Source organism: Aotus nancymaae, unplaced genomic scaffold (assembly GCF_030222135.1).
Source record: "Aotus nancymaae isolate 86718 unplaced genomic scaffold, 86718_ANA_hifiasm-v0.15.2.pri h1tg000155l, whole genome shotgun sequence".
Classification (NCBI taxonomy): Eukaryota; Metazoa; Chordata; class Mammalia; order Primates; family Aotidae; genus Aotus; species Aotus nancymaae.
Window position 1 is genome coordinate 6094272 of NW_026988570.1, and position 24225 is coordinate 6118496.

Below are 24225 nucleotides of genomic sequence, written 5' to 3' on the forward strand. Positions count from 1 at the left end.
ATATTTTCTCTAGAAATATAATTTTTTAACTTTTGTATGAGAGTGTATGCGCATACATACATAAAATTTATTATTTACTAATCTTCAATTTCTTTTCTGTTATTAGCGTTCAGTGGAATTAAACCCAACACAAAAAGATCTTGTGTTGAAGATTGCAGAATTGCTTTGTAAAAATGATGTTACTGATGGAAGAGCAAAATACTGGGTTGAAAGAGCAGCTAAAGTTTTCCCAGGAAGTCCTGCAGTTTATAAACTAAAGGTAAAAAAAAAAATAATAAAGGGAGAAAACTTAAAACATAGCCATTTCTAATATTTGGAGTTTAAATTTTCAGTAGCAAACCTTAAGCCAAGGTGTTTGTGTTTTCTTTAAAATTTTTCTTTTAAAAAATATATTAAAACCTTTCTGAGCATCTGCTGTCTTATTAGGGATTATCATGCTTTATAAGTGACATCTCATTTACCCGTCTGGAATAATTAATATTTTAGGGATTTTACAGTTTAGTAGCTGGTAGTAGAGCTAAGATTTACATTAAGTTCTGCCTGGTACACAATTTTTGCTTCATTAAGTGAAAATCACCTACAGGATGACAATTTAGGGATATTTTAAAGAAGGGTTTTCTAATAACTATTGTCTGAAAGTAGAAGGGATTATATTTTCAGATAGTAAGGTTTTCAAGCAAAAGATAAAAGGTGGTTTCTCTGGTATATAAGATGTCATTGCTTAAAAATGATAGGAAGTTCTTGCTAGTGTGTTGACTGGTCCTGATATTCTTTCTAGAATAAAATACAGCTTACTAAGTAACTTTTCTGGAGAAAGTCTTTACCAATATGTTTGGCACACATTTAAAATATATATTGTTATATAATGTTTAATATATATTAATGTATACTTTATTATGTATGTACAATATTAAATTATAAATGTATATTTGCCTTTAGCAGCCTCCCACTTCCATTATATATGTTTCTGATGGAAATTTAAAAAACAATTTTGAAATACAGATTTTTTTTTTTTTGAGACAGAATCTTGCTCTGTAGCCCAGGCTGGAGTGCAGTGGTACTATCTTGGCTCACTGCAACTTCTGGCTCCCGGGTTCAAGCGATTCTTGTGCTGTGGACTCCTGAGTAGCTGGGATTACGAGTGCGCCACCGTGTCGGGCTAATTTTTGTATTTTTAGTAGAGATGGGGTTTTACCTTATTGCCCAGGCTGGTCTTGAATTCCTGAACTCAGGTGATCCACCCACCTCAGCCTCCCAAAGTGCTGGGATTACAGGTGTGAGCCACCATGCCCAGCCTTAACCATTCACTTTTGAGAGGCATTTTGGTTATTTCCAGTTTTTGGCTATTGTTCAGCTGCTATGAACAATCATGTACAGATTTTTGAAGCTGAAAAATCATTGAAAATGCTTCCAAAGGGAAATATTACTAACAAGATAAACTTTTCTCCGCAGTAATAAGCAGCTGGATTTTAAATAGTAGTCTAAAACGTTAGGTCTAATTGTGCAGATTTCTTTACCATACTTTCTTAGGTGTTATACCCCAAACATAATTCCCATATTGAGCATGGCAGTCTAGTGTGTGTCACTTTATTTGGTGTCAGTAGTGTTAAAGAACTTATGTAATAGTAGGGGCTTCTTTTCTTGCAGTGTAACTAGTTAGATACTTTGAAGCATTCAAAGATTTTCTTCAATAACTTTAAGGCACTGTTACACCTTTCCTATATCAGATGTAATGGTAGGGGCTTCTTTTCTTGCAGTGTAACTGGTTAGATACTTTGAAGCATTCAGAGATTTCTTCAGTAACTTTAAGGCACTGTTACACCTTTCCTATATCAGATTTTTCTTTGTTTTGAAATTGAAATTCATGAGATTTATAACTCATGCAAAATATTCCATTTCTCCTGAAATTTAAGGCTTGCTAAGGTAAACAGTTTCTGACATTTGTTTAATGAATGAAAGTATTGCAGTTGAGAAGGCTTTTTCTCTCAAGGATGAGATAGAACTTTTTTTTTTTTGAGACGGAGTTTCGCTCTTGTTACCCAGGCTGGAGTGCAATGGCACGATCTCGGCTCACCGCAACCTCCGCCTCCTGGGTTCAGGCAATTCTCCTGCCTCAGCTTCCTGAGTAGCTGGGATTACAGGCACGCGCCACTATGCCCAGCTATTTTTTTTTTGTATTTTTAGTAGAGATGGGGTTTCACCATGTTGACCAGGATGGTCTCGATCTCTTGACCTCGTGATCCACCTGCCTCAGCCTCCCAAAGTACTGGGATTACAGGCTTGAGCCAGAGATAGAACTTTTTAAAAGCACTCAAAGTGGTTTAAAAAAAAATTGTTTTTTAACATAGAGTCAAAGACTAGGGCTTTTGTAGATAGGGAGAGACCAGAATATCATCCCTTTCATTCATAAGAGGAGAAATTGATAAAGGAGAGAGGAGAATGAAATACAGAACACCAGTGGGTCACTTGGTCTTTAGTAGCAGAGAGAGTGGGGGGAAGATGAGTTTAAGTAGGTAAGGTAAAATGGAATTTATATGTGATAGCATCAGGTGTCTCAGTGAAGGATGAATCTAGATTGTAAGTTGAAAGTGAGGGTCAAAGGAAGGTATGGGAAAGTTGAGGAAATAGGGGGAGGTGGGAAGAGTCAGAGAGTGGAGAAAGTGAGTCTGTTAGTACTAAAATAGTTATTTTGTTTTAGGCAGCATCAGTTTGAGGGTTGAAATAATGCAAATGAAATCAGTTAGCCTGGGGTAGTGATTTCCCAAATGTAAGTACACAGAAACCAGTTCGTAGGGTTCTTCTGAGGAAAAGAGGGAATTAGTTGAAGGGATCTAAGCAAACAATTATGGATGTAAGGAGTTATAGCATTTTTTGACTGACAGAAGAAAGAAAGTATGTGTATGTATATTTGTTCACAGATATGTAAAACTTTGTGATATCATTGTCCTGAAAGGAACTTTTTATGTGGTGGTGAAGTATATTTCCGGCAGTAAGGATACATAGGCCCCCAGTGAAGTAGAAGAATAAGAAGGGTGGTATAGTGGTTTCAGTGGTATGACCAAAATACAGATTTTGAAGACCTGTGTCAGTGGAAAGTGGGTGGTTGAGGATGGAGTGGAGAACATTATTATTGGAGATGAGGTGATTAAAGAACTGGGTAGTCAGCCTGGGCAACACGGCAAGACCCCATTTCTACAGAATATTAAAAAAAAATTAGCGGGACATGGTGGTGCATGCCTGTGGTCCTAGCTTCTTGAGAGGCTGAAGCAAGAGCGTCGCAAATGAGAAATGAGTGGCCACAAACCCTACTTCCTCTCCTGGTATATAAGTTCAGAGGGAAAAAGCCATCCTGGTAGTGGGGGTTATCCTGAGATGTTACTCACTTCATTTAAGGTCAGGAGGTGATGACAGCATTTTGAGATGATGATGAAGGTATCAGAACAGTGGGAGGAGAGGGGATGCAAGATTGAGTCAGATTAAGGAGATACAGAGCAATTTGAAGACCTTGTTGCTGAGGATCAACTGGCGAGGTCTAGGCTTCTGGTGGTACTCAGGTGGATAGGGATGTGTGGCAGTAGTCCTGGTAGTCTCTGAGGAGAGTATGAGCTACTGCAGTAATCACAGATGCTTTTCTCCACATACAGTTCTTGAGACTTAGTTTCTGGTTTGTAAGCAGTTCTCTGAAGGGACAAATAAGGTGTATAGGATGGTATTTTTGGTGGCATCATCATAAAGCTAGACAGAGTGGAATGGTGCTCATTGGGACCATGACTTGTAAAATTGCACAGGTGGTACTCTAATGATTTTTTTTTTCTCTCTAAATAGGAACAGCTTTTAGATTGTGAAGGTGAAGATGGATGGAATAAACTTTTTGACTTGATTCAGTCAGAACTTTATGTAAGACCTGATGACGTCCATGTGAACATTCGGCTAGTGGAGTTGTATCGCTCCAATAAAAGATTGAAGGATGCTGTGGCTCACTGCCATGAGGCAGAGAAGAACATAGCTTTGCGTTCAAGTTTAGAATGGAATTCATGTGTTGTACAAACCCTTAAGGTAGGTAAAAGCTATTGGGTCTTTACATTTCTATGTAGTCAATTAGCATACATCTTTTTGTATTAAAGCAGCAGTACCTCTCAAGACTTAAATTTCTTTTATTAATGTAGAACAATTATAAAATGAAATTTTTACCAGAATCAGTTAAATTTATAATGGGAAAATTGGGGAGATAACTATGATAAGTATATATATTTTTGGTGTTTTCATTTATAAGGTTGATATAAAAATCAATATAGTTTCACGAATGTGGTTAGAATGAGAAAATAAATTTGTAGGCATAAAATGGTTAATTTTTTAACATTTGATTGTGTTTTGTAACTTACTGTTCATTCCACAAAATAGGAATATCTGGAGTCTTTACAGTGTTTGGAGTCTGATAAAAGTAACTGGCGAGCAACCAATACAGACTTACTGCTGGCCTATGCTAACCTTATGCTTCTTACGCTTTCCACTAGAGATGTGCAGGAAAGTAGAGAATTACTGGAAAGGTATGTTGGCTTTGAGGAGAAGTATAAACCACAGTTTTTCTTTTTGCAGTAAATTCATGGCTCTAAACTTCTTTACTGAATCATTATTTCTATAATGTACCCAGCAGTTACAGTTAATACAGTGAGCCACTTGGAGGCAATCTTATTTTTCTTTTATGGGGATGTTCCAACTGGTTTTATATGATTTTCCTTTTTAAAGAACTCTTACAGTTCAAGCTTGATTAAAATTAGCTTTATAGTTAAATACTCAGTTTTGTCATAGTCAAGCCTACAATGAATGTTCTAACTGCTATTTCTTTTTCTTTTCTCTTTTTTGAGACAGAGTCTCGCTCTGTTGCCAGGCTGGAGTGCAGTGGCTGAGACTACAGGCACGTGCCACCACGTCCAGCTAATTTTTGTATTTTTAGTAGAGACGGGGTTTCATCATGTTGGCCAGGATGGTCTTGATCTCTTGACCTCCGGATCCACCCTCCTCGGCCTCCCAAAGTGCTGGGATTATAGGCGTGAGCCATCCTGGGAAAAAGCCATCCTGGTAGTGGGGGTTATCCTGAGATGTTACTCACTTCATTTAAGGTCAGGAGGTGATGACAGCGTTTTGAGATGATGATGAAGGTATCAGAACAGTGGGAGGAGAGGGGATGCAAGATTGAGTCAGATTGAGTCACAGTGCAGTAAGTGTGGATTTTCCAACAGCAAAATAGTAGTCAGACAGTGTCATTGTTCTTGCATTTTTGTTTGTATATCTTTTTAATGTCTCACTTAATAAAACGTAGCTAGATTCTCATTTACTTCCTCTTTCAGTGTATAAAACTATACATGTCATGAAACCGCCAGAAAACTCAGCTCTGCATACATGAGAAAATGAGAATTTAAAATATAAAATGTCTTAGTGTTGTAAAAGCAATTTTAACTTTATGGATTCCCTGAAGGGGTTTTTGAGAACCCTTAGCGATCTCCAGACCTCACTTGCTCTGGTTGCTTTATTATAAAGCTGCTTTAAAATCATACTTCATGTTTAAGTGTTTACTTTTACTTTTCTTCCAAAGTAAGATATGGAGAAGCATTAGGATTTAGAAGCACTAATTTGGAGTATACATTACAAATAATAGTTAGAAATATAATTTATTTAACTCTGTAATTATCTATATAGTAAAAAGCAATTACCATATTGATACTCAAATATCTGTCAGTTATTTACTTGTAATTTGGAAATGGTATGTCTAATTTGAGAAATTACAACTTTTAATTAAATAATGAAACCATATAATCAGGAAGAAACTAGAAAGTACTTTTCCAACTTTATCCTGGTTTACTTTGAAATATGCACCTATAATCACTAATCTTATATGTATCTATCCTGTGACTGGAGGGCTGGAAATAACTGGGAGTAAGGCATCATTTGAGAGGTTAAGCTTGAAGTATAGGAAGTATGCAGGATAAAAATAAAAATTAGGTGATTTATAATTTATAACATGGGGAATAAGAATTATTAGGAGTTGAATGTAGAAGATGAATCTTGAAATAAAGTTTTCATTTTATTTTGAATTAAATGATGAAACCATGATTTTTAAGTGTGGATTATCTGATATTTTAATATTACAGTTTTGATAGTGCTCTTCAGTCTGTGAAATCTTCGGTGGGTGGAAATGATGAACTATCAGCTACTTTCTTAGAAATGAAAGGACATTTCTACATGCATGCTGGTTCTCTGCTTTTGAAGATGGGTCAGCATAGTGATATTCAGTGGCGAGCTCTTTCTGAGCTGGCTGCGTTGTGCTATCTCATAGCATTTCAGGTAAGTCTTCCACTTGTAGGAGCAATTCACATTTCACTGAGTCTTGATGTGTTTTAAATGGAGGTATGCTCTCGTATGTGATGACAATATGTGACCAAACCTGTGGAATTAAAGTTAAAATGAAATAGTCAATTTGATAGAGTGGAAAATAAGTGCACTTAATACTGGTGAGGCTGGTGAAATAGTGATATTGGATGCACTGCTGTTGACAATCTGCATTGCTATGATTTATTTGGAGACAAATTTTGAAGAGCTTGATCTTTTTACTCTGCCATTTTTTGGAACATATGGTAAAGATGTAATCTCACATTATGGGTAAAGCTTAATTAAAAAAGATGTGTGACTTGGACAAAAACCTATAAGTAGATGTAGGGCAATGACTATAAGCTGTGATAGAATATGATTGCCCTTTAACATGTTAGTGGAAAAACATGTTTGTATTGTATATAATATGTAACAGTGTATCTATTAATCTTTGAAAACATAAAATCTTTTTTTATAGCTTTTTTTTTTAAATGAGCTTGCATTAGTTTTGAAAGGAAAAGAAATAAGCAGTCTCCCAAATAAGCATTAAACCAGGCTTAGGAATGATTGCTAATTTTAGAGAAGGATTTTTTTGCTTGGAGGAGGGAAAAAAAGATTCATTACTTTTAGAGAAGTCCCCTTCCTTCTAATAGAAATCTTTTAAAAACACTGTTGATAGGCAGTTCACAATGTTAAGTGCTAATATTTGCTCAATAGAAACTTCTGTGTTCATAAAGAATGGATTAGTGAAAATTAATGGATTTAGTCAGGTTCACTAGGTAATATAAACATTAAAAGGTTCTTGTTACAGAAATTTTCAAGCAGCTAATAGTTCTTATTTTTAATGGAAACTTTAAAATTTGTCTGTCTGTGTTATCTATTAGAGTCTTGCTCTGTCACCCAGGCTGGAGTACAGTGGCGTAATCGTAGCTCACTGTAATGTTGAACTGGGCTCAAGCTTCCCAGAGTGCTGGGATTATATGTGTGAGCTACTGTGCCCCGCCTAAAATTTTTAATATGTAGTTATGAGAGACAGTCCTCACACTTGTTACCCAGGCTGGAGTGCAGTGGCATGTTCATAACTTACTGCATCTTCGAACTCCTGGGTTCAAGTGAATCTCTCCTGCCTCAGCCTCAGCTCAGTAGCTGGGACTGCAGGTACCTGCCACCACGCCTGGCTGCATTTTAAAATTTATGTAAAGACAAGGTCTTGCTGTTGCCCATACTGGTTGGTCCTGGCTTCAAGCTGGTTGACCCTGGCTTCAAGTGAACTCCTGGCTTCAAGTGATCCTTCTGCTTTGCCCCTCCCAAAATGCTGGGATTACAAGTCTGAGCCACCACCCCTGGCTGTGAACTTTTTTAATAATAAAAAGTTAGTTTTCCTCTTAATCCATTCACTCTAGTCTCCTTTCCTAGATGACAGTTACTCTTAGGAGTTTCTTGGGTGTTCAAAAATATTTTTTGCATATGCAAATGTCCAATAAAATCTTATCTACTTTTAAAAAATATTGTGCTTCATTGTGGGTGTGCTTTATCTATTGCCAGATGCCTAGCCTTTTTTTTTTTTTTTGTCTTGAGATGGAGTCTTGCACTGTCACCCAGGCTGGAGTGCACTGGCGCTATCTTGGTTCACTGCAACCTCCGCCTCCCGGGTTCAAGCTATTCTCCTGCCTCAGCCTCCCAAGTAGCTGGGATTACAAGTGCCCACCACCATGCCCAGCTATTTTTTTTTGGATTTTTAGTAGAGACAGGGTTTCACTCTGTTGGCCAGGCTGGTCTCAAACTCCTGACCTTGTGATCAGCCTGCCTCAGCCTCCCACAGTGCTAGGATTACAGGCGAGTCACTGTGCCCGGCTGAATATTTTTATTCTACATAAGGAAATACCAAGAACCAAATCACCTGAAGATGCACTGGGCTACCCTGAAAAGTAATTAATGTCCATCACTGAAAATGTTCAGTCGTAGGTAATGCCCACTTACTGGAAGCATCCAAAAGTAATTATTTGGGTGACTAGAGCAGTGGCTTTTAATTCCATCACCTCTTTCTTAATTGGTGGTGGAAATGTAATTCAGTACAGCCTCTTTAGGGTTAGATATTTGGCAACAGCTCTAAAAATTATAAGTGAACAGATATACTTTGATACTGCAATTCTTTTAGGAATTCATGGCACAAGTTAATCATTGCTAAATTATTTGAAGTAGCATTTTTTAAAAAAAAGCATGCTAATGTACTGGTTTTAAAACCCTCGTTTTAAAAACTCCAAAACTACAGTATATACATACAATGGAATAATATGCAAGCATCAAAAATAATTAGAATGCCCTGTATATATGCTGACATGGAAATATCTCCAAGATACAGTTAGTGGAAATAAAGTAAATACAGTATTCAGATGTTTTTCTCCTTTTTTTTTTTAAAGGACAGGGGCTATGTGTGTGTTTACATGAAGATGCATAAATATTTCCTGAAGACACAAGAAAGCACTAACATTAGTTTCTTTGGGGGTGGAGAAGTAAATAGGGACAAGAAAGGAGTCTTCATAGCATAGTCTTAAGGGCCTCTAGAATTTTAAAATGGGAATATGATTCTTTCCAAACATGCTCATTTTTCAAAACGTATTCTTTATGAACCTAAAAGCTTCTGATTTTGGATTTTAGAAACATTCATATCACCTATCCTTTTACTCACAGTTTTCTAAACATCATGTCGAACTTTGTCATCTATATGTTGAAAAGAGCACACAAAATAAGAAACAAAATGTTGACATTATTCTTTTTGTTTCTTTTTTTTTTTGAAACGGAGTTTTGCTCTTGTTACCCAGGCTGGAGTGCAATAGCGTGATCTCGGCTCACCGCAACCTCTGCCTCCTGGGTTCAGGCAATTCCCCTGCCTCAGCCTCCTGAGGAGCTGGGATTACAGGCACGCACCACCATGCCTAGCTAATTTTTTGTATTTTTAGTAGAGACGGGGTTTCACTATGTTGACCAGGATGGTCTCGATCTCTTGACTTCATGATCCGCCTGCCTCGTGAGCCACCGTGCTCAGGCAATTCCCCTGCCTCAGCCTCCTGAGGAGCTGGGATTACAGGCACGCACCACCATGCCTAGCTAATTTTTTGTATTTTTAGTAGAGATGGGGTTTCACCATGTTGACCAGGATGGTCTCGATCTCTTGACTTCATGATCCGCCTGCCTCGTGAGCCACCGCGCCTGGCCCTTTGTTTTCAAACTGACCTCAATTCATAAAGCTGGCCTCTTTTACAAAATTATTCAATAGTTGAATTTGTGACCAGATAGTTAGTTGTGAATCCACTCAATTCAAATCATCTCAAGTCATTATTTCCTCATCTTAACTAAAAGGTTTTAAGAGACTTTGTTAAATACCTAGCTGAAATGCAGATGTACTTAACTAGATCCACAGTATTCCTCTGATCCAGAGTCTGAAAATCTTACCATAAAAGTTAGCCAATTCTTAAATACCCAAATGCCAGCACATAACCTAATTTTTATGCTTGCAATCCTTCAGTCATTAAGCTTTACCATAAACTGATAATATAAAATACAAGCATCTAAGATGCTCAAATATGTGATAGTTAACAAAAGAAAGACTGAGGTAGATATTTATGTGCTGAAGTGGAACAATGAAGAAACATTTAAAAAAGCAAGGCGTCACTGGGCATGGTGGCTCACACCTGTGTAATCCCAGCACTTTGGGAGGCCGAGGCGGGAGGATCACGAGGTCAGGAGATAGAAACCATTCTGGCTGACACGGTGAAATCCCGTCTCTGCTAAAAACACAAAAAAAATTAGCCAGGTGTGGTGGCAGGCACCTGTAATCCCAGCTGCTTGGGAGGCTGCAGCAGCAGAATTGCTTGAACCCAGGAGGCAGAGGTTGCAGGGAGCCTAGATTGTGCCATTGCACTCCAGCCTGGGTAACAGAGCCAGACTCCATCTCAAAAAAAAAAAAAAAAAATTCTTCAAGCCTTCTACCTGTTGGTTTTGTTACTTTTTTTGATGATTTCTTTTACAAAATAATTTTAGTATTTGAGCAACCGTCAATCTTCTTTTCGACATTCTGTTCATTGTGCCTTCAGCTTTCTTTTTTCCCATAGATTATGGCATTAGGATCTCTTTAATCTCCTAGCTGTCCCATTTATTCCAGTGCTATCTCATATTGTCCATACTCTGAGAATGTGGCATTTCCAAATACTGTTTCACCTGTGCTGTTTAAAGTGGGGTTGTCATTTTTACTGAAATAGGACAACATCTGCTGTTGTCCTGTTTATGCAGGGCAGAAAAGTAATGTAATTTTTCAGTTTCTCTGAATGTAACATGAATGTGCTTTTAGTAGAAACTAATTTCTCAGAAGTGCTCTATGCATTTTTTTTTTTTTTTTTTGAGATAGGGTCTTGCTCTGTCACCCAGGTTGGAGCACAGTGGCATGATCATGGCTCACTGCAGCCTTAACCTCCTGTATTCAAGTGATCCTCCTGCCTTAGCCTCCTGAGTAGCTGAGACCACAAGTATTTGCCACCACACCTGGCTAATTAAAAAAAAATTTTTTTTAAAGATAGGGTCTCGCTATGTTAGCCAGGCTGGTCTCGAACTCTGGGCTCAAGTGATAGCCCCACCTTGGCTTCCCAAAGTGCTGGGATTACAGGTGTGAGCCACCATGTCTAGCCCATCTTTGTGGGTTTTTTTGTTTTTTCCCCTTCTGACTTTAACAGCATTTTTTTTTTTGAGATGGAGTCCCGCTTTGTCAGGCTACAGTGCAGTGGTACAATCTCGGCTCCCTACAATTGCAGCCTCCCAGGTTCAAGCTATTCTTGTGCCTCAGGCTCCTCAGTAGCTGGAATTACAGGTGTGTGCCACCACACCTGGTTTTTTTTTTTGTTTGTTTTTTGTATTTTTAGTTGAGACTGGGTTTCACCATGTTGGCCAGGCCTGTCTTGAACTCCTGACCTCAAGTGATCTGCCCGAATTGTCCTCCCAGAGTGTTGGGGTTACACATGTGATCCACTCCTGGCCCGCCTATCTTTCGTAGGTTATATAAATTTCTTGGTTCCCAGTTTTTGCAGTCTTTTCCAATTCAGTTTAATTAATGGTTAAGTGTTAATTTATTATCAAAAAAAGTACAGTGTAATAGAAAAGACCGTCTTACTATTAGAAGGATGGGTATCATAAAATTAAGATATTTGATTCTAAAATTATTAGGTTCCAAGACCAAAGCTTAAATTAATAAAAGGAGAAGCTGGACAAAATCTGCTGGAAATGATGGCCTGTGACCGTCTGAGCCAATCAGGTAATGGTAATGTTAAACTAATTTAAAAAGAAAAAAGGTAAATTTCTGTTAAGGCATGTCTTTATGATAAAATCTTCTGTCTGTCCAGGAGATAATTTATCAAAATCGTTTCTTTTTGCCATGTCAGTTAAGAGCAATAGGTATGAAAGAGATGAGAAGAAATAGCATATTCTTTAAAAGAAATGAATATTTGATATTGTTTGTTCCTAGGTGGAGAGGATTTCTTAAATCTTTCTTTGTCTGGCTGCTATAGCCTCTATCCTGAATATTTCGTCACTTTCTGAACTAAGTATAATTATTGATTTGCCAACCATTTAACACCAGCTGCTTCTGAAAACACTGCTGTGGGAATATAAAGATGAAGAAGATACAGATCTGTCTTAAAGAGCTGAGAGCATAGTGAGGAAGATAGAAGATACATACTTACCTTGTATTAGGCTCTTGGAATTTGTAGATTTTTTTTTCTCATTTTTGGCTGATTGGGATGGATCCTAAAAGTTTGTTACATATTACCTGTGATTTGCTAAGATATGTGCTTTAAGGTAGTCGGGTAGCCAGTGAATCAAGCACTGAACTGAAGAAACATAATGTTTTGATATAAAATTGGATGAATTTTGTAAAGAGGAAGATGTAGTATTCAGTCAAAATTATTATAAGCCTTGGTGTATGGGTAGGCTGTTGGCCAAAGCTCACATTGCTCTTCTATTCCATAGCCCACTTTTTTTTGTGGGAGTTAGACTTTCAGTCCTTTAAGTGTCTTTCTACTTTTTTCCTTTTCTGTTTTCCTTCTACCCTTGCAGGGCTCTCTAAGTGCCTTTGCAGGGTGTCACAGTTAGATAAAAATTGCTGGCCGGGTGCAGTAGCTCATGCCTGTAATCCCAGCACTTTGGGAGGCTGAGGCAGGAGGATCACAAGGTCAGGAGTTCGAGACCAGCCTGATCAACATGGTGAATCCCCATCCCTACTAAAAATACAAGAATTAGCTGGGCGTGGTGGCACGTGCCTGTAATCCCAGCTACTTGGAGACTGAGGCAGGAGAATCACTTGAACCTGGGAGGTGGAGGTTGTGCTACTACACTCCAGCCTAGGTTTCAGAAAGAGACTCCGTCTCAAAAAAAAAATCGCCTGTATTTTTTTATGTCTGATGTGGGCATCCCGAGGGTGCCCTCTGTAAGCGTGCTGACACAACTGTGTAGTGGTAACCAAACCTGATTGCCCAGCAGAATTAACTCCAAGGAGAGTGTTTAAAAAACACTTTAATTGAAATGTAATTCTTATATCGTATGTTTTACCCATTTAAAGTGTACAGTTCAGTGGCTTTTAGTATGTTCAAAGAGTAGTACAGTTGTTACTACAATCAGTTTTAGAACATTTTCATCACTCCATGAGGAATTCCTTACCCATTAGCAGTCAGTCGCCATTTTACCCAAACCTCTCAGCCTTGGCAACCACTAATCTGTCTCTGTAGGTTTGCCTATTCTGAACATTTCACATAAATGGAATCATATAGTATGTGATCTCTTGTGACTGGCTTCTTTCATTTAGCAAGGTTTTCAAGGTTCATCTGTGTTGTAGCATATGTCAGTACTTTTTCCTGGGACTGTGATTTTTAGATTACTTATTGCAAGCCTGTAGAATAAAAATCTCTGGAAGCGGGACCTGGAAATAATTCTTAAAAGCTGTTTAAAGGAGGATTGTGATCAGCCAGGTTTAGAAATCAGTATATCAGAGCGGAGAGTAAGAGCTTGTTGTCTCTGCTCTCCTATGGCCACTTAAATCCAGATCTTTTCATCTAAAATGCAAATATGTTTGGCATTTTTCATACATCTTCCTGTCTTTTTTCTCCCTTCTGCTGTCTTATGTAGATACAGATAATATTAAACCTGTATTCTATTTATTTTCTATATAAGCACTCTTTTTGTTGTCCGTCTGTATTTTTTGGGTTGGAGGGTTAGGTCTGCGATAATCATGTTATTTTCCCTTTGGGTATACAAATAGTGTGGGCAATACAATCTGTATTTTTAAAGTGATGGAAATAATTTGTTTTTCAGGGCACATGTTGCTAAACTTAAGTCGTGGCAAGCAAGATTTTTTAAAAGAGGTTGTCGAATCTTTTGCCAATAAAAGCGGGCAATCTGCATTATATGATGCTCTGTTTTCTAGTCAGTCACCTAAGGATAGATCTTCTCTTGGTAGTGATGATATTGGAAACATTGATGTACAAGAGCCAGAGCTTGAAGATTTGGCTAGATACGATGTTGGTAAGTTATATGTTTCAAAGGAAACTGTCTACATCTTAATCCTTGTAAGTTTCCCATAATCTTATTACTCAGAAATAATGACTTAATATTTTCCTGTATTCCTTTTGTGTGTGGGTTGGGTGGCAGGGGGGTTCAAATTTGGTGCTGTGGAGATGGCATGTATTTTTTTTTTTTTTTTTTTTTTGAGACCAAGTTTCTCTGTTGTTGCCCTGGCTGGAGTGCAGTGGTGCGATCTGGTCTCACTGCAACCTCTGCCTCCTGGGTTCAAGCGATTCTCCTGCCTCTGTCTCCTGAGTAGCTGGGATTACAGGCGTCCGCCGCCATGGCTGGCTAATTTTTTGTATTTTTAGTAGAGACGGGGTTTCGCCATGTTGGGCAGGCTAGTGTCAAACTCCTGATACCAGGTGATCCCTGCTTCCCAAAGTGCTAGGATTATAGCTGTGAGCCACCACTACTGGCCTTGTTGTTTTCTGAGACAGGGTCTCATTTTGTCACCCGGGCTGGAGTGTAGTGGCATAATTGGATCGTAGGTCACTGCTACCTTGCACTTTTAGGCTCAAGGGATTCTTTTGCCTCAGCCTCCTGAGTAGCTGGGACCACACACACATGCCACTCTGCCCAGACAATTTTTTTTTTTAATTGGTAGAGACAGTGTCTCACTTTGTTGTCCAGGCTAGTCTTGAACTCCTGGCTCAAGTGATCCTCCCACTTCAGCCTCCCAAAGCATTGGGATTAGGGCCAGCATGGGGGCTCACACCTATAATCCCAGCACTTTGGGAGGCTGAGGCGGGTGGATCACCTGAGGCCAGGAGCTTGAGACCAGTCTGGCCAACATAGCAAAACCCTGTCTCTACTAAAAATACAAAAATTAGCCGGGTGTGGTGGCATGTGCCTGTAGTCTCAGCTACTCAGGAGGCTGAGGCAGGATATTCACCTGAACCCAAGAGGCAGAAGTTGTAGGGTAGCGCCCCTGCACTGTAGCCTGAGCAACAGAGGGACTCTGTCTCAAAAAAAGAAAATGTTGGAATTATAGGCATGAGCCATGGCATCTGGCCGTATTTTTTGTCTAAATAGTTGTTTATACTATATGTATGATTTATCTTGCTTCTTTCAGGGATTATCTCCCATAGTCTCTGTATTAAAACTATGAATACCACTTTTAATGGCAATATAATCTTTTTTATGAAGTAGTCATAATTTGCTTGCTACTTTCTGTTACTGGGCATCCAAGTTGTTTTCAGCTTTTCCACTATTAATAATCATACTCTGAGAAAAACCACAAAGTGTCTTCATTGCAAGCTATTTCCATAGAGATACCTAAAAACAATTACTGAGACAAAGGGCGTAGACACCTTCAAGTCTTGCAAATTGCCAAAATGACAGAAAGATTGTACCTCTTTATACTTCCAGAAGTGTGTAACCTTTTCAATATTGACTTTATTGGAGAAAAACAGATTTCTTTACTATACTGATGGAGTAATATAGTGGTGTTTCATTGCTATAATGACTTAACTGAAAAGAAACCCCATTGTTTTGGTTTAAGTGTTCTTTATTTGACTTTTGTCGGTTGATTTTGGTTTATTGTATTCCAGTGAGTGTCATTTTTTTAGATGGACTTAAAAATTCTTTATCACAACTATGTTTATTAAAATTTATAGAAATAATCAAGTGAGAATGCCTCTAATAAGCTGAGATTTTGCCTAACATAGAATTTTTCCCAGCTTTAATATAGAAAAGCAGTTATAATTAAGATATACGTAATGTGAGTTGTTTATTTTAGCAAAACTAATGGTACAAAGAAAATTTTCAAAACCTTAAGCCAATTTTCAAATTTCATTTCAGGTGCTATTCGAGCACATAATGGTAGTCTTCAGCACCTTACTTGGCTTGGCTTACAGTGGAATTCGTTGCCTGCCTTACCCGCAATCCGAAAATGGCTGAAACAGCTTTTTCATCATTTGCCCCAGGAAACCTCAAGGCTTGAAACGAATGCACCTGAATCAATATGTGTTTTAGATCTTGAAGTAAGCAATGATTTTAACAAATTAAATATTCTGAGTTTTGTTTTATTTTTTTTCTAACTTAACTTTTCCTTAAATAAAACAGGTATTTCTACTTGGAGTAGTATTTACCAGCCACTTACAATTAAAGGAGAAATGTAATTCTCAGCACAGCTCCTATCAGCCATTATGCCTGCCCCTTCCTGTGTGTAAACAGCTTTGCACAGAAAGACAAAAGTCTTGGTGGGATGCGGTTTGTACTCTAATTCACAGAAAAGCAATGTAAGTAGTAAAACAAAAATACTGCTGTAACTTAGTGCCTAGGTTTTACCAGGGATTTAATCCTCAAGTGAAGATTTAATTTGTCATGTCACCATTAACATATATGTAAGTGCTGAACTGTGTATTTATAAAGCAGTTTTAGTAAATTAAACTTTTTTATAGACCTGGAAACTCAGCAAAATTACGACTTCTAGTTCAACATGAAATAAACACTCTAAGAGCCCAGGAAAAACATGGCCTTCAACCTGCGTTACTTGTACATTGGGCAAAATGGCTTCAGAAAACGGTGAGTTTTAAAGTATAAGCATTTTTAAAGAACATTACCTTAATTTTTTAAAATCATGAACTTTTTATTGAAAGTTGTTCTGAAAACAGCAGCTTGTTCATATTATGACAGATGAAAATGTTTTTAGTTGCTACAAAATAGTTAATGTAGTTAAATATAAGCACTTAAAAGAGCAATGCCTGGCACACAGTGAATGTTATGTATTAGCTGAGCTGTTATAGTTATTCCTTAATAATTAAGTTCTGATAATTAATTCAGCCTGAAAATTTAAAAAACTAGCACAAGGCTTTGGAGGTAAGAGCATTATAGATCTTTCTAAATATTTAAGGTGTATTCTGTGTCAGGATTATGTATAGATGGTCAGCCTTTTAAACAAACAGACACTACAGAAGAGGTAGGTTTCAGCTATCTAAAAATGGCAACTGTCAAAAAGTAGGTTGGATTACTACATTAGGGTAGTATCATTAGAAGTGTTTAAAAGTTGAATGTAGAATGATCACCGATATTAGGGTGGTTTAGTTATTACAATATTTGGAAGTTGAGCAAATGACTATTGAGGTTTCATTTGGTTTTGACTTGAAATTTTAGCCTGTTCTTACAACTTGTAAATGAACTTTAGATCTAGTCATACGTGTTCCTTAAAGTTGTATGCTTCTAACTCTTTTTTTTAGGGCAGTGGTCTTAATTCTTTTTATGATCAACGAGAATACATAGGGAGAAGTGTTCATTACTGGAAGAAAGTTTTACCATTGTTGAAGATAATCAAAAAGAAGAGCAGTATTCCTGAACCTATTGATCCTCTGTTTAAACATTTTCATAGTGTAGACATTCAGGTAACAGAGTTTCTTTGTGAATTTACTGGACATGGGGATTTCCAGTTTATAAGACATGGAGCTATAAACTGCTTAAATTAATTGCCTTGTTATTTAATGGTAATCTTGTTTTCTAAATTTACTAGCTATCACAATTAAGATATGACAGAAGAGTAAAGAGATGCTTATCTCTTTAGATCATAGGGCTGGGCGTGGTGGCTCACGCCTGTAATCCAAGCACTTTGGAGTCCAAGCCGGGTGGATCACCTGAGGTCAGGAGTTCAAGACCAGCTTGACCAACATGGTGAACCCCTGTCTTTTAAAATAAAACATATATTAAAATAAAAAAAGATCATATAAAGTCTTTGGAAAATCATTTGGATTTTATATTCTGAATAGAAACAATTTGAGTAAACACTATTCTATGTGTTTAGGCATCTGAAATTGGTGAATATGAAGAAGACGCACACGTAACTTTTGCTATTTTGGATGCAGTGAATGGAAATATAGAAGATGCTATGACTGCCTTTGAATCTATAAAAGGTGTTGTTTCTTATTGGAATCTTGCACTGGTAAGTAGATGTGGTACTTGAGCTAAAAGTTTTATTATTATTATTATTATTATTATTTTTTTTTTTTTTTGAGACGGAGTTTCGCTCTTGTTACCCAGACTGGAGTGCAATGGTGTGATCTTGGCTCACCGCAACCTCCGCCTCCTGGGTTCAAGCAATTCTCCTGCCTCAGCCTCCCGAGTAGCTGGGACTACAGGCGCGCGCCACCATGCCCAACTAATTTTTGTATTTTTAGTAGAGACGGGGTTTCACCTTGTTTATCAGGATGTTCTCAATCTCTTGATCTCTTGATCCACCCGCCTCGGCCTCCCAAAGTGCTGGGATTATAGGTGTGAGCCACCGCGCCCAGCCTATTATTATTTTTAAGACAGGATCTCTTTGTTGGCCAGGCTGAAGTGCAGTGGCACGATCTTGGCTCACTGCAACCTCTGCTTCCCAGGCTCAAGCGATTCTTGTGCCTCAGCCTCCCAAGTAGCTGGGACTATAGGTGTGCACCACCATGCCAAGCTAAGTTTTGTATTTTTAGTGGAGATGGGGTTTCACCACGTTGGCCAGGCTGGTCTTGAACTCCTGGCCTCAAGTGATCTGCCTGCCTTGGCCTCCCAAAGTGCTGGGATTATAGGCATGAGCCACCATACCTGGCCAAGCTAAAAGTTTTTTGTTTTAAAAACCTAATTATTTCATAAAAGCACTGTTTGTATAGATTTTTCACAGGAAGGCAGAAGACATTGAAAATGATGCCCTTTCTCCTGAAGAGCAAGAAGAATGCAAAAATTATCTGAGGAAGACCAGGGACTACCTAATAAAGATTTTAGATGACAGTGATTCAAATCTTTCAGTGGTCAAGAAAGTAAGTAGCAGGTTGTTGCATGTACTTTGTTACTGATAACCCACTGATCAATGTTTTTGCGTTGGTCTTGTATTTTGGTAATTTAAAAAATACTCAGTAATATGTTGTTACTAATGCATAGAAGGGATGTATTGTCTAAATGCTTATATTTGCTTGCTTTGTCTTAGGTTTGGTGTGTCTTTTTAAACTTAAGAATCCAGGTATATGCTCTTAAAAAGTACTTCTTGGGGAATTAGAAAAGATTTCTAAGAAAAGACATTGATTTTGTTGTCTTAGCAATGTAATCAAAACAAGTATTGTAACCTCTGGACTAGTTCTCAACTTTGCTGAAATTGAAAGTTGTTGCTGACAACTTCAGAACATTTCTTCTCATCCTCATCCGCTATTATGAACTCTCTCTTTTTCTCACTGTCACCCATTTGAGATTGTCATGATGATGTTAAATTATGTTCAGTCTCCTGAGTATTTTGTTGATTAATCTGTGTTACTACTCTTTTATTAGGATTTATGTTATCTGTTATATTGTAGCATCTGTATTTCTGTCTCCATTCAAAATCAGTTAGAAAACGTCAGTAACTTACTTTGGAAAAACTTTCCAAGTTAACATTCCTCTAACATTATCATGACTAACAGAAATTAAGAGCATGGGCTTTGGAATCAGAAGATGTTAGATTGTACAACACTTTTCTGTGTTCATGAAGGAAAAAAAAACTATAGAATAAAGATAAAATAGAAAAAGAAAAAAGATAAGTAATAAAACCACTTTCACGTGTATTGTTATTTAAAGTATAAAGTGCTTGTTAAAGTGACAAAAGTGTAAATAAGATAAAATACATCATTTTAGAATTTTACTTTTGGAATTTTTTGCAAATGAAAGCCCCTAATTAATGTCTTTTATTTTTAGTTGCCTGTGCCCCTGGAGTCAGTAAAAGAGATGCTTAATTCAGTCATGCAGGAACTCGAAGACTATAGTGAAGGAGGTCCTTTTTATAAAAATGGTTCTTTGCGAAATGCAGATTTAGAAATAAAACATTCTATACTGTCTCCTACCAAATACTTACTATCACCAAGTAAAACTTACAAGGTAAACAGGAAAGAAATGAACCATTCCATTGTGAAATATGTTTCTGTTCTAAGTGTTTTAAATACTGTTTTGTTATTTTAATTTTTTTAGTATTCTCCCAAAACACCACCTCGATGGGCAGAAGATCAAAATTCTTTACTGAAAATGATTTGCCAACAAGTAGAGGCCATTAAGGTAAGTCACTTAATTTTTCTAGCTGTACTTCTAATTCTGAGATTCCTCTGACCACTCCCTTGCATTTTTTCTGAAGCTGGTCAAAAAATGTCCCCTTGCCATCCAAATAGTATCAAAATTAAGATTAATTTAATTCATTGACAGCTCAAGAGAGACTGACTCCCAGCTCAGCCTCCCAGGAAGCCAGGACTACAGATAGTCACATGCCACCGTGCTCAGCTAATTTTTGTATTTTTTGTAGGGACGGGATTTTGCATGTTGACTAGGCTGGCCTTGAACTCCTGGGCTCAAGCAATCCTCCTGCCTCAGCATCCCAAAGTGCTGGGATTGCAGGTGTGAGCCACTGTGCCCAGCCTACATACCTCTGTATTGACCCTTTACCACATTTTGGTTTGTTTTGTTTTGTTTGAGATAGAGTCTCACTCTGTTGCCTAGGCTAGAATATAATGGCGTTATCTCAGATCGCTGCAACCTCTGCCTCCCAGGATCAAGTGATTCTCCTGCTTCAGCCTCCCGAGTAACTGGGATTATAGGCACCTGGCACCATGCCCAGCTAATTTTTGTATTTTTAGTAGAGACAGTGTTTCACCGTGTTGGCCAGGCTGGTTTTTAACTCCTGACCTCAGGTCATCTGCCTACCTTGACCTCCCAAAGTGCTGGGATTACAGGTGTGAGCCACCGTGCTCAACCCTTTACCATATTTTTGAAAGTACTTTATGCGTCTCTCTCCTCATCTTCCACCAAATTTGAGACCTTCAAAGGTGGAGATTGTTTTATTTAAAATATAAGAGTTTCTGGCACAAAGAAGGTTCCAGAGTGATTGAACTACTACAATGTACTAATCATACTCTGGTCTGTGAGTTCATTCCAAGATTAGCTGTGGATTAGATATGTTTCAAATTTAGAGCTAGGAATTGAAAAGTGGTCTGAGCTTCAGAAAGTTTTCTTATATTTTAACTTCATATGAATTTGACTTAATTATATAAGGAAATAGTTATGTATACGTATCTTATTTTAGCAATAGGGTTCAAAGGAGCTTGATTTTTTTTTTTAATTGCATTTTAGATTTTGGGGTACATGTGAAGAACATGCAAGATTGTTGCATAGGTGCATACGTGGCAGTGTGATTTGCTGCCTTCCTCCCTTTCACCTATATCTGGCATTTCTCCCCATGCTATCTCTCCCCAACTCCCCACCCTCCGCTGTCCCTCCCCTATTTCCCTCTAACAGACCCCAGTGTGTAGTGCTCCCCTCCCTGTGTCCATATGTTCTCGTTGTTCAAGACCCACCTATGTGTGAGAACATACGGTGTTTGATTTTGTGTTCTTGTGTCAGTTTGCTGAGAATGATGGTTTCCAGGTTCATCCATGTCCCTACAAAGGACACGAATTCATTGTTTTTGAGGGCTGCGTAATATTCCATGGTGTATATGTGCCACATTTTCCCTGTCCAGTCTATCGTCAATGGGCATTTGGGTTGGTTCCAGGTCTTTGCTATTGTAAACTGTGGAGCTTGATTTTTTTGGAATCGGAAATATAAGTAGGTTGTTTCATGCTTATCAGGCAAGAACTAAATTACTCATACTTCTAAAGTTACACCAAGGGTATTCTGATAACGTGGTGATTATTACAGTGTGATCAGTAGTGTTTGCAACTTAGAGAATACGGTTTGGTGGGAAAACATTTTTGAATTTGTATAAAAATTTTGACTCAACATACAGGTTTCTGGCACCCAGCATTGTATTTTGTGGAAGTATGGTAGAGCACTAGTCCATGAACTTGAAAACCTTGGTGCTAGTACTGACTGCCATTAATTAATGATCTTGGGCCAGTCAGTTGCTTTGTGACTGTTTAGCTTCTCATCTGTAAAGTGAGAGAATTATTGAAGCCAGTTCTTACCACATTGAATTTTGCAGCAGTGATTGCAGATTCAAAACTCTGGTGCTGATACCTACAGTGACCGTAAAGTTTTCCAGGTGATTTCACTAGTTTCTTCTTTCTTGGATGTGTAGCATCTGGACGAGGCACTGTAGATGGATGGGTGAGGGAAATTTTATTTATCTTCAAAATTGAGATAGTTCTGGACCTCATAGTTAGGTTCTTTCTGGGACGTTTTATTTTGAATACTTGTAGAAAAAGAAAGCAGACATGCTAGATCTGTCTCTGCCCTCACTTGCTACAACTGGTTGGATTCCTGGGCTGATATAGAGAAGTTTGAAACTTTTAAAAATTTACCGGTTGTCTGATACCACTATAGTTTCTTTGGAAAAAGAATTTCCTGTTGAATGTCTGTTTTGTAAGGGGACATCATTTTGTCTAGGTCTAGGGTTGGGAATGGTGCTATCATTTAGTTTTCTTAGCAGAGATCAGGTAGCCTCTAGCTACACTAGATGGCAATGTATATGCATCTGCCATCCTGTCAAGGCAGCAGAGATGTGTTAAGAAAACATTTTTGGAGTCAGATCGGGTTCAAATTCTAGCTGTTATTCCCTGCATCCCTTTCTCTCATTTTAAGATAGGAGCTAATATTGTTTACCTAACAGTGTAAACAGTATAGAAATTGTTAGGCCGGGTGCGGTGGCTCATGCCCATAATCCCAGCACTTTGGCGGGTGGATCACGAGGTCAAGAGATTGAGACCATCCTGGTCAACATGGTGAAACCCCGTCTCTACTAAAAATGCAAAAATTAGCTGGGCATGGTGGCGCATGCCTGTAGTCCCAGCTGCTCGGGAGGCTAAGGCAGGAGAATTGCTTGAACCCAGGAGGCGGAGGTTGCGGTGAGCCGAGATCGCGCCATTGCACTCCAGTCTGGGTAACAAGAGTGAAACTCAGTCTCAAAAAAAAAAAAAAGTAGAAAAAAATAAGTGTTTAAGTGCATTGGACATATTATTATATACATAATAAATTATCTGCAGCTACTACTTTTTTCCCTTTCCTGGTGAAGCATTTGAACATTACCTTGAGAATTAGTAGTATTTTGTTTCAGCATGGGGGTAAATGGAAAGCTAGTTTGGGCAGGGGTGATTTGGAATGTCAGGTAGTCCAGATGGGTGGAAAAGTAGAGCAGTGTAGAAAGGACACACCGAAATGATGGTCAGTATAATACTAGAAGACTGTGAAAGTTGGAGAAAGAAGTTTAATTTGTAGGTACTTGTTTTTTTGAACAGGGAGTTTTATTGGCTGGAGCTGAACATCAGAAGGATTAATGTAGGCAAGTGTAGAATGGAAATGAAGGTGTGATCATTTAGGAGGTTATTTGTTTAGGTGAGAGAGTTAATAAATTAGGTAGGTGGTATTAAGGAATGAAAATGGTAGCAGATAAATTTTTGACAAATTAAGAATCATATTTTAAAATCAGCGTCTGATACCTAGAACTCATGGGAAAATAGAATTTTTCCAAATATAGAATCAGGACCGGGCATAGTGCTCACGCCTATAATCCCTGCACTTTGGGAGGCTGAGGTGGGCGAATCACTTGAGGTCGGGAGTTCAAGGCTAGCCTGGCGAACATGGTGAAACCCCATCTCTAATAAAAATACAAAAAATCAGCCATTGTTGTGGTGAGTGCTTATAATCCCAGCTACTCAGGAGACTGAGACAGGAGAATTGCTTGAACCCAGGAGGCAGAGGTTGCAGTGAGCCGAGATCATGCCATTGCACTCTGGCGTGGGCAACAGAGCAAGACTCTTCTTAAAAGAAAAAAAAAAGATATCAGTTATTTAAATTTAAAAGAGTAAGTTTGCCCTAGCACTGTTTCTGGCATTATATAATTAAATGTTTAAAACTATTTGATTTTTTTTCTTCCAATAGAAAGAAATGCAGGAGTTGAAACTAAATAGCAGTAACTCAGCATCCCCTCATCGTTGGCCCACAGACAATTATGGACCAGACTCAGTGCCTGATGGATATCAGGGGTCACAGACGTTTCATGGGGCTCCACTAACAGGTAAGCTGGCAAGTGGATAATCACAGATTTTAGTAAAACTAATTTACTTTCCTCTTTTAAGTAGATAACTTGTGAAATCACCTTGTTCATATATGTTTGTTAATATACATATCAATGTCTGTTTGTATGTTATTTAAAAAGTTGTATTTGGTGTTACTGAGATTTTTATAACCCTGAGCAGAAACAAAACAAGCTGTACATAAAGGCTTAAAGAACCTTTAATCCACACCTCAGATAAACTGTTTGAGATGAGATTATTCCTTAAATTGAAAAATGTTAACGAATAGAGT

At 38.1% G+C, this 24225-nt stretch overlaps 1 protein-coding gene across 6 annotated transcripts in view; it reads left to right on the forward strand.

The window, feature by feature from the left end:
• The window catches only part of LOC105708948 (E3 SUMO-protein ligase RanBP2), a 54606-nt gene that overhangs the window by 5427 nt on the left and 24954 nt on the right, over positions 1-24225 (forward strand). For all 6 annotated transcript variants that reach the window (XM_012440698.2, XM_012440700.2, XM_012440701.2 and 3 more), the window contains exons 4-18: positions 107-259; positions 3826-4056; positions 4402-4547; positions 6150-6342; positions 11581-11668; positions 13720-13929; positions 15772-15953; positions 16036-16211; positions 16374-16497; positions 17169-17330; positions 17744-17881; positions 18585-18731; positions 19636-19815; positions 19906-19989; positions 23800-23935. In XM_012440698.2, coding sequence (XP_012296121.2) covers positions 107-259; positions 3826-4056; positions 4402-4547; positions 6150-6342; positions 11581-11668; positions 13720-13929; positions 15772-15953; positions 16036-16211; positions 16374-16497; positions 17169-17330; positions 17744-17881; positions 18585-18731; positions 19636-19815; positions 19906-19989; positions 23800-23935 — 2350 coding nt within the window. The remainder of the gene's footprint in view (positions 1-106; positions 260-3825; positions 4057-4401; positions 4548-6149; positions 6343-11580; positions 11669-13719; positions 13930-15771; positions 15954-16035; positions 16212-16373; positions 16498-17168; positions 17331-17743; positions 17882-18584; positions 18732-19635; positions 19816-19905; positions 19990-23799; positions 23936-24225) is intronic.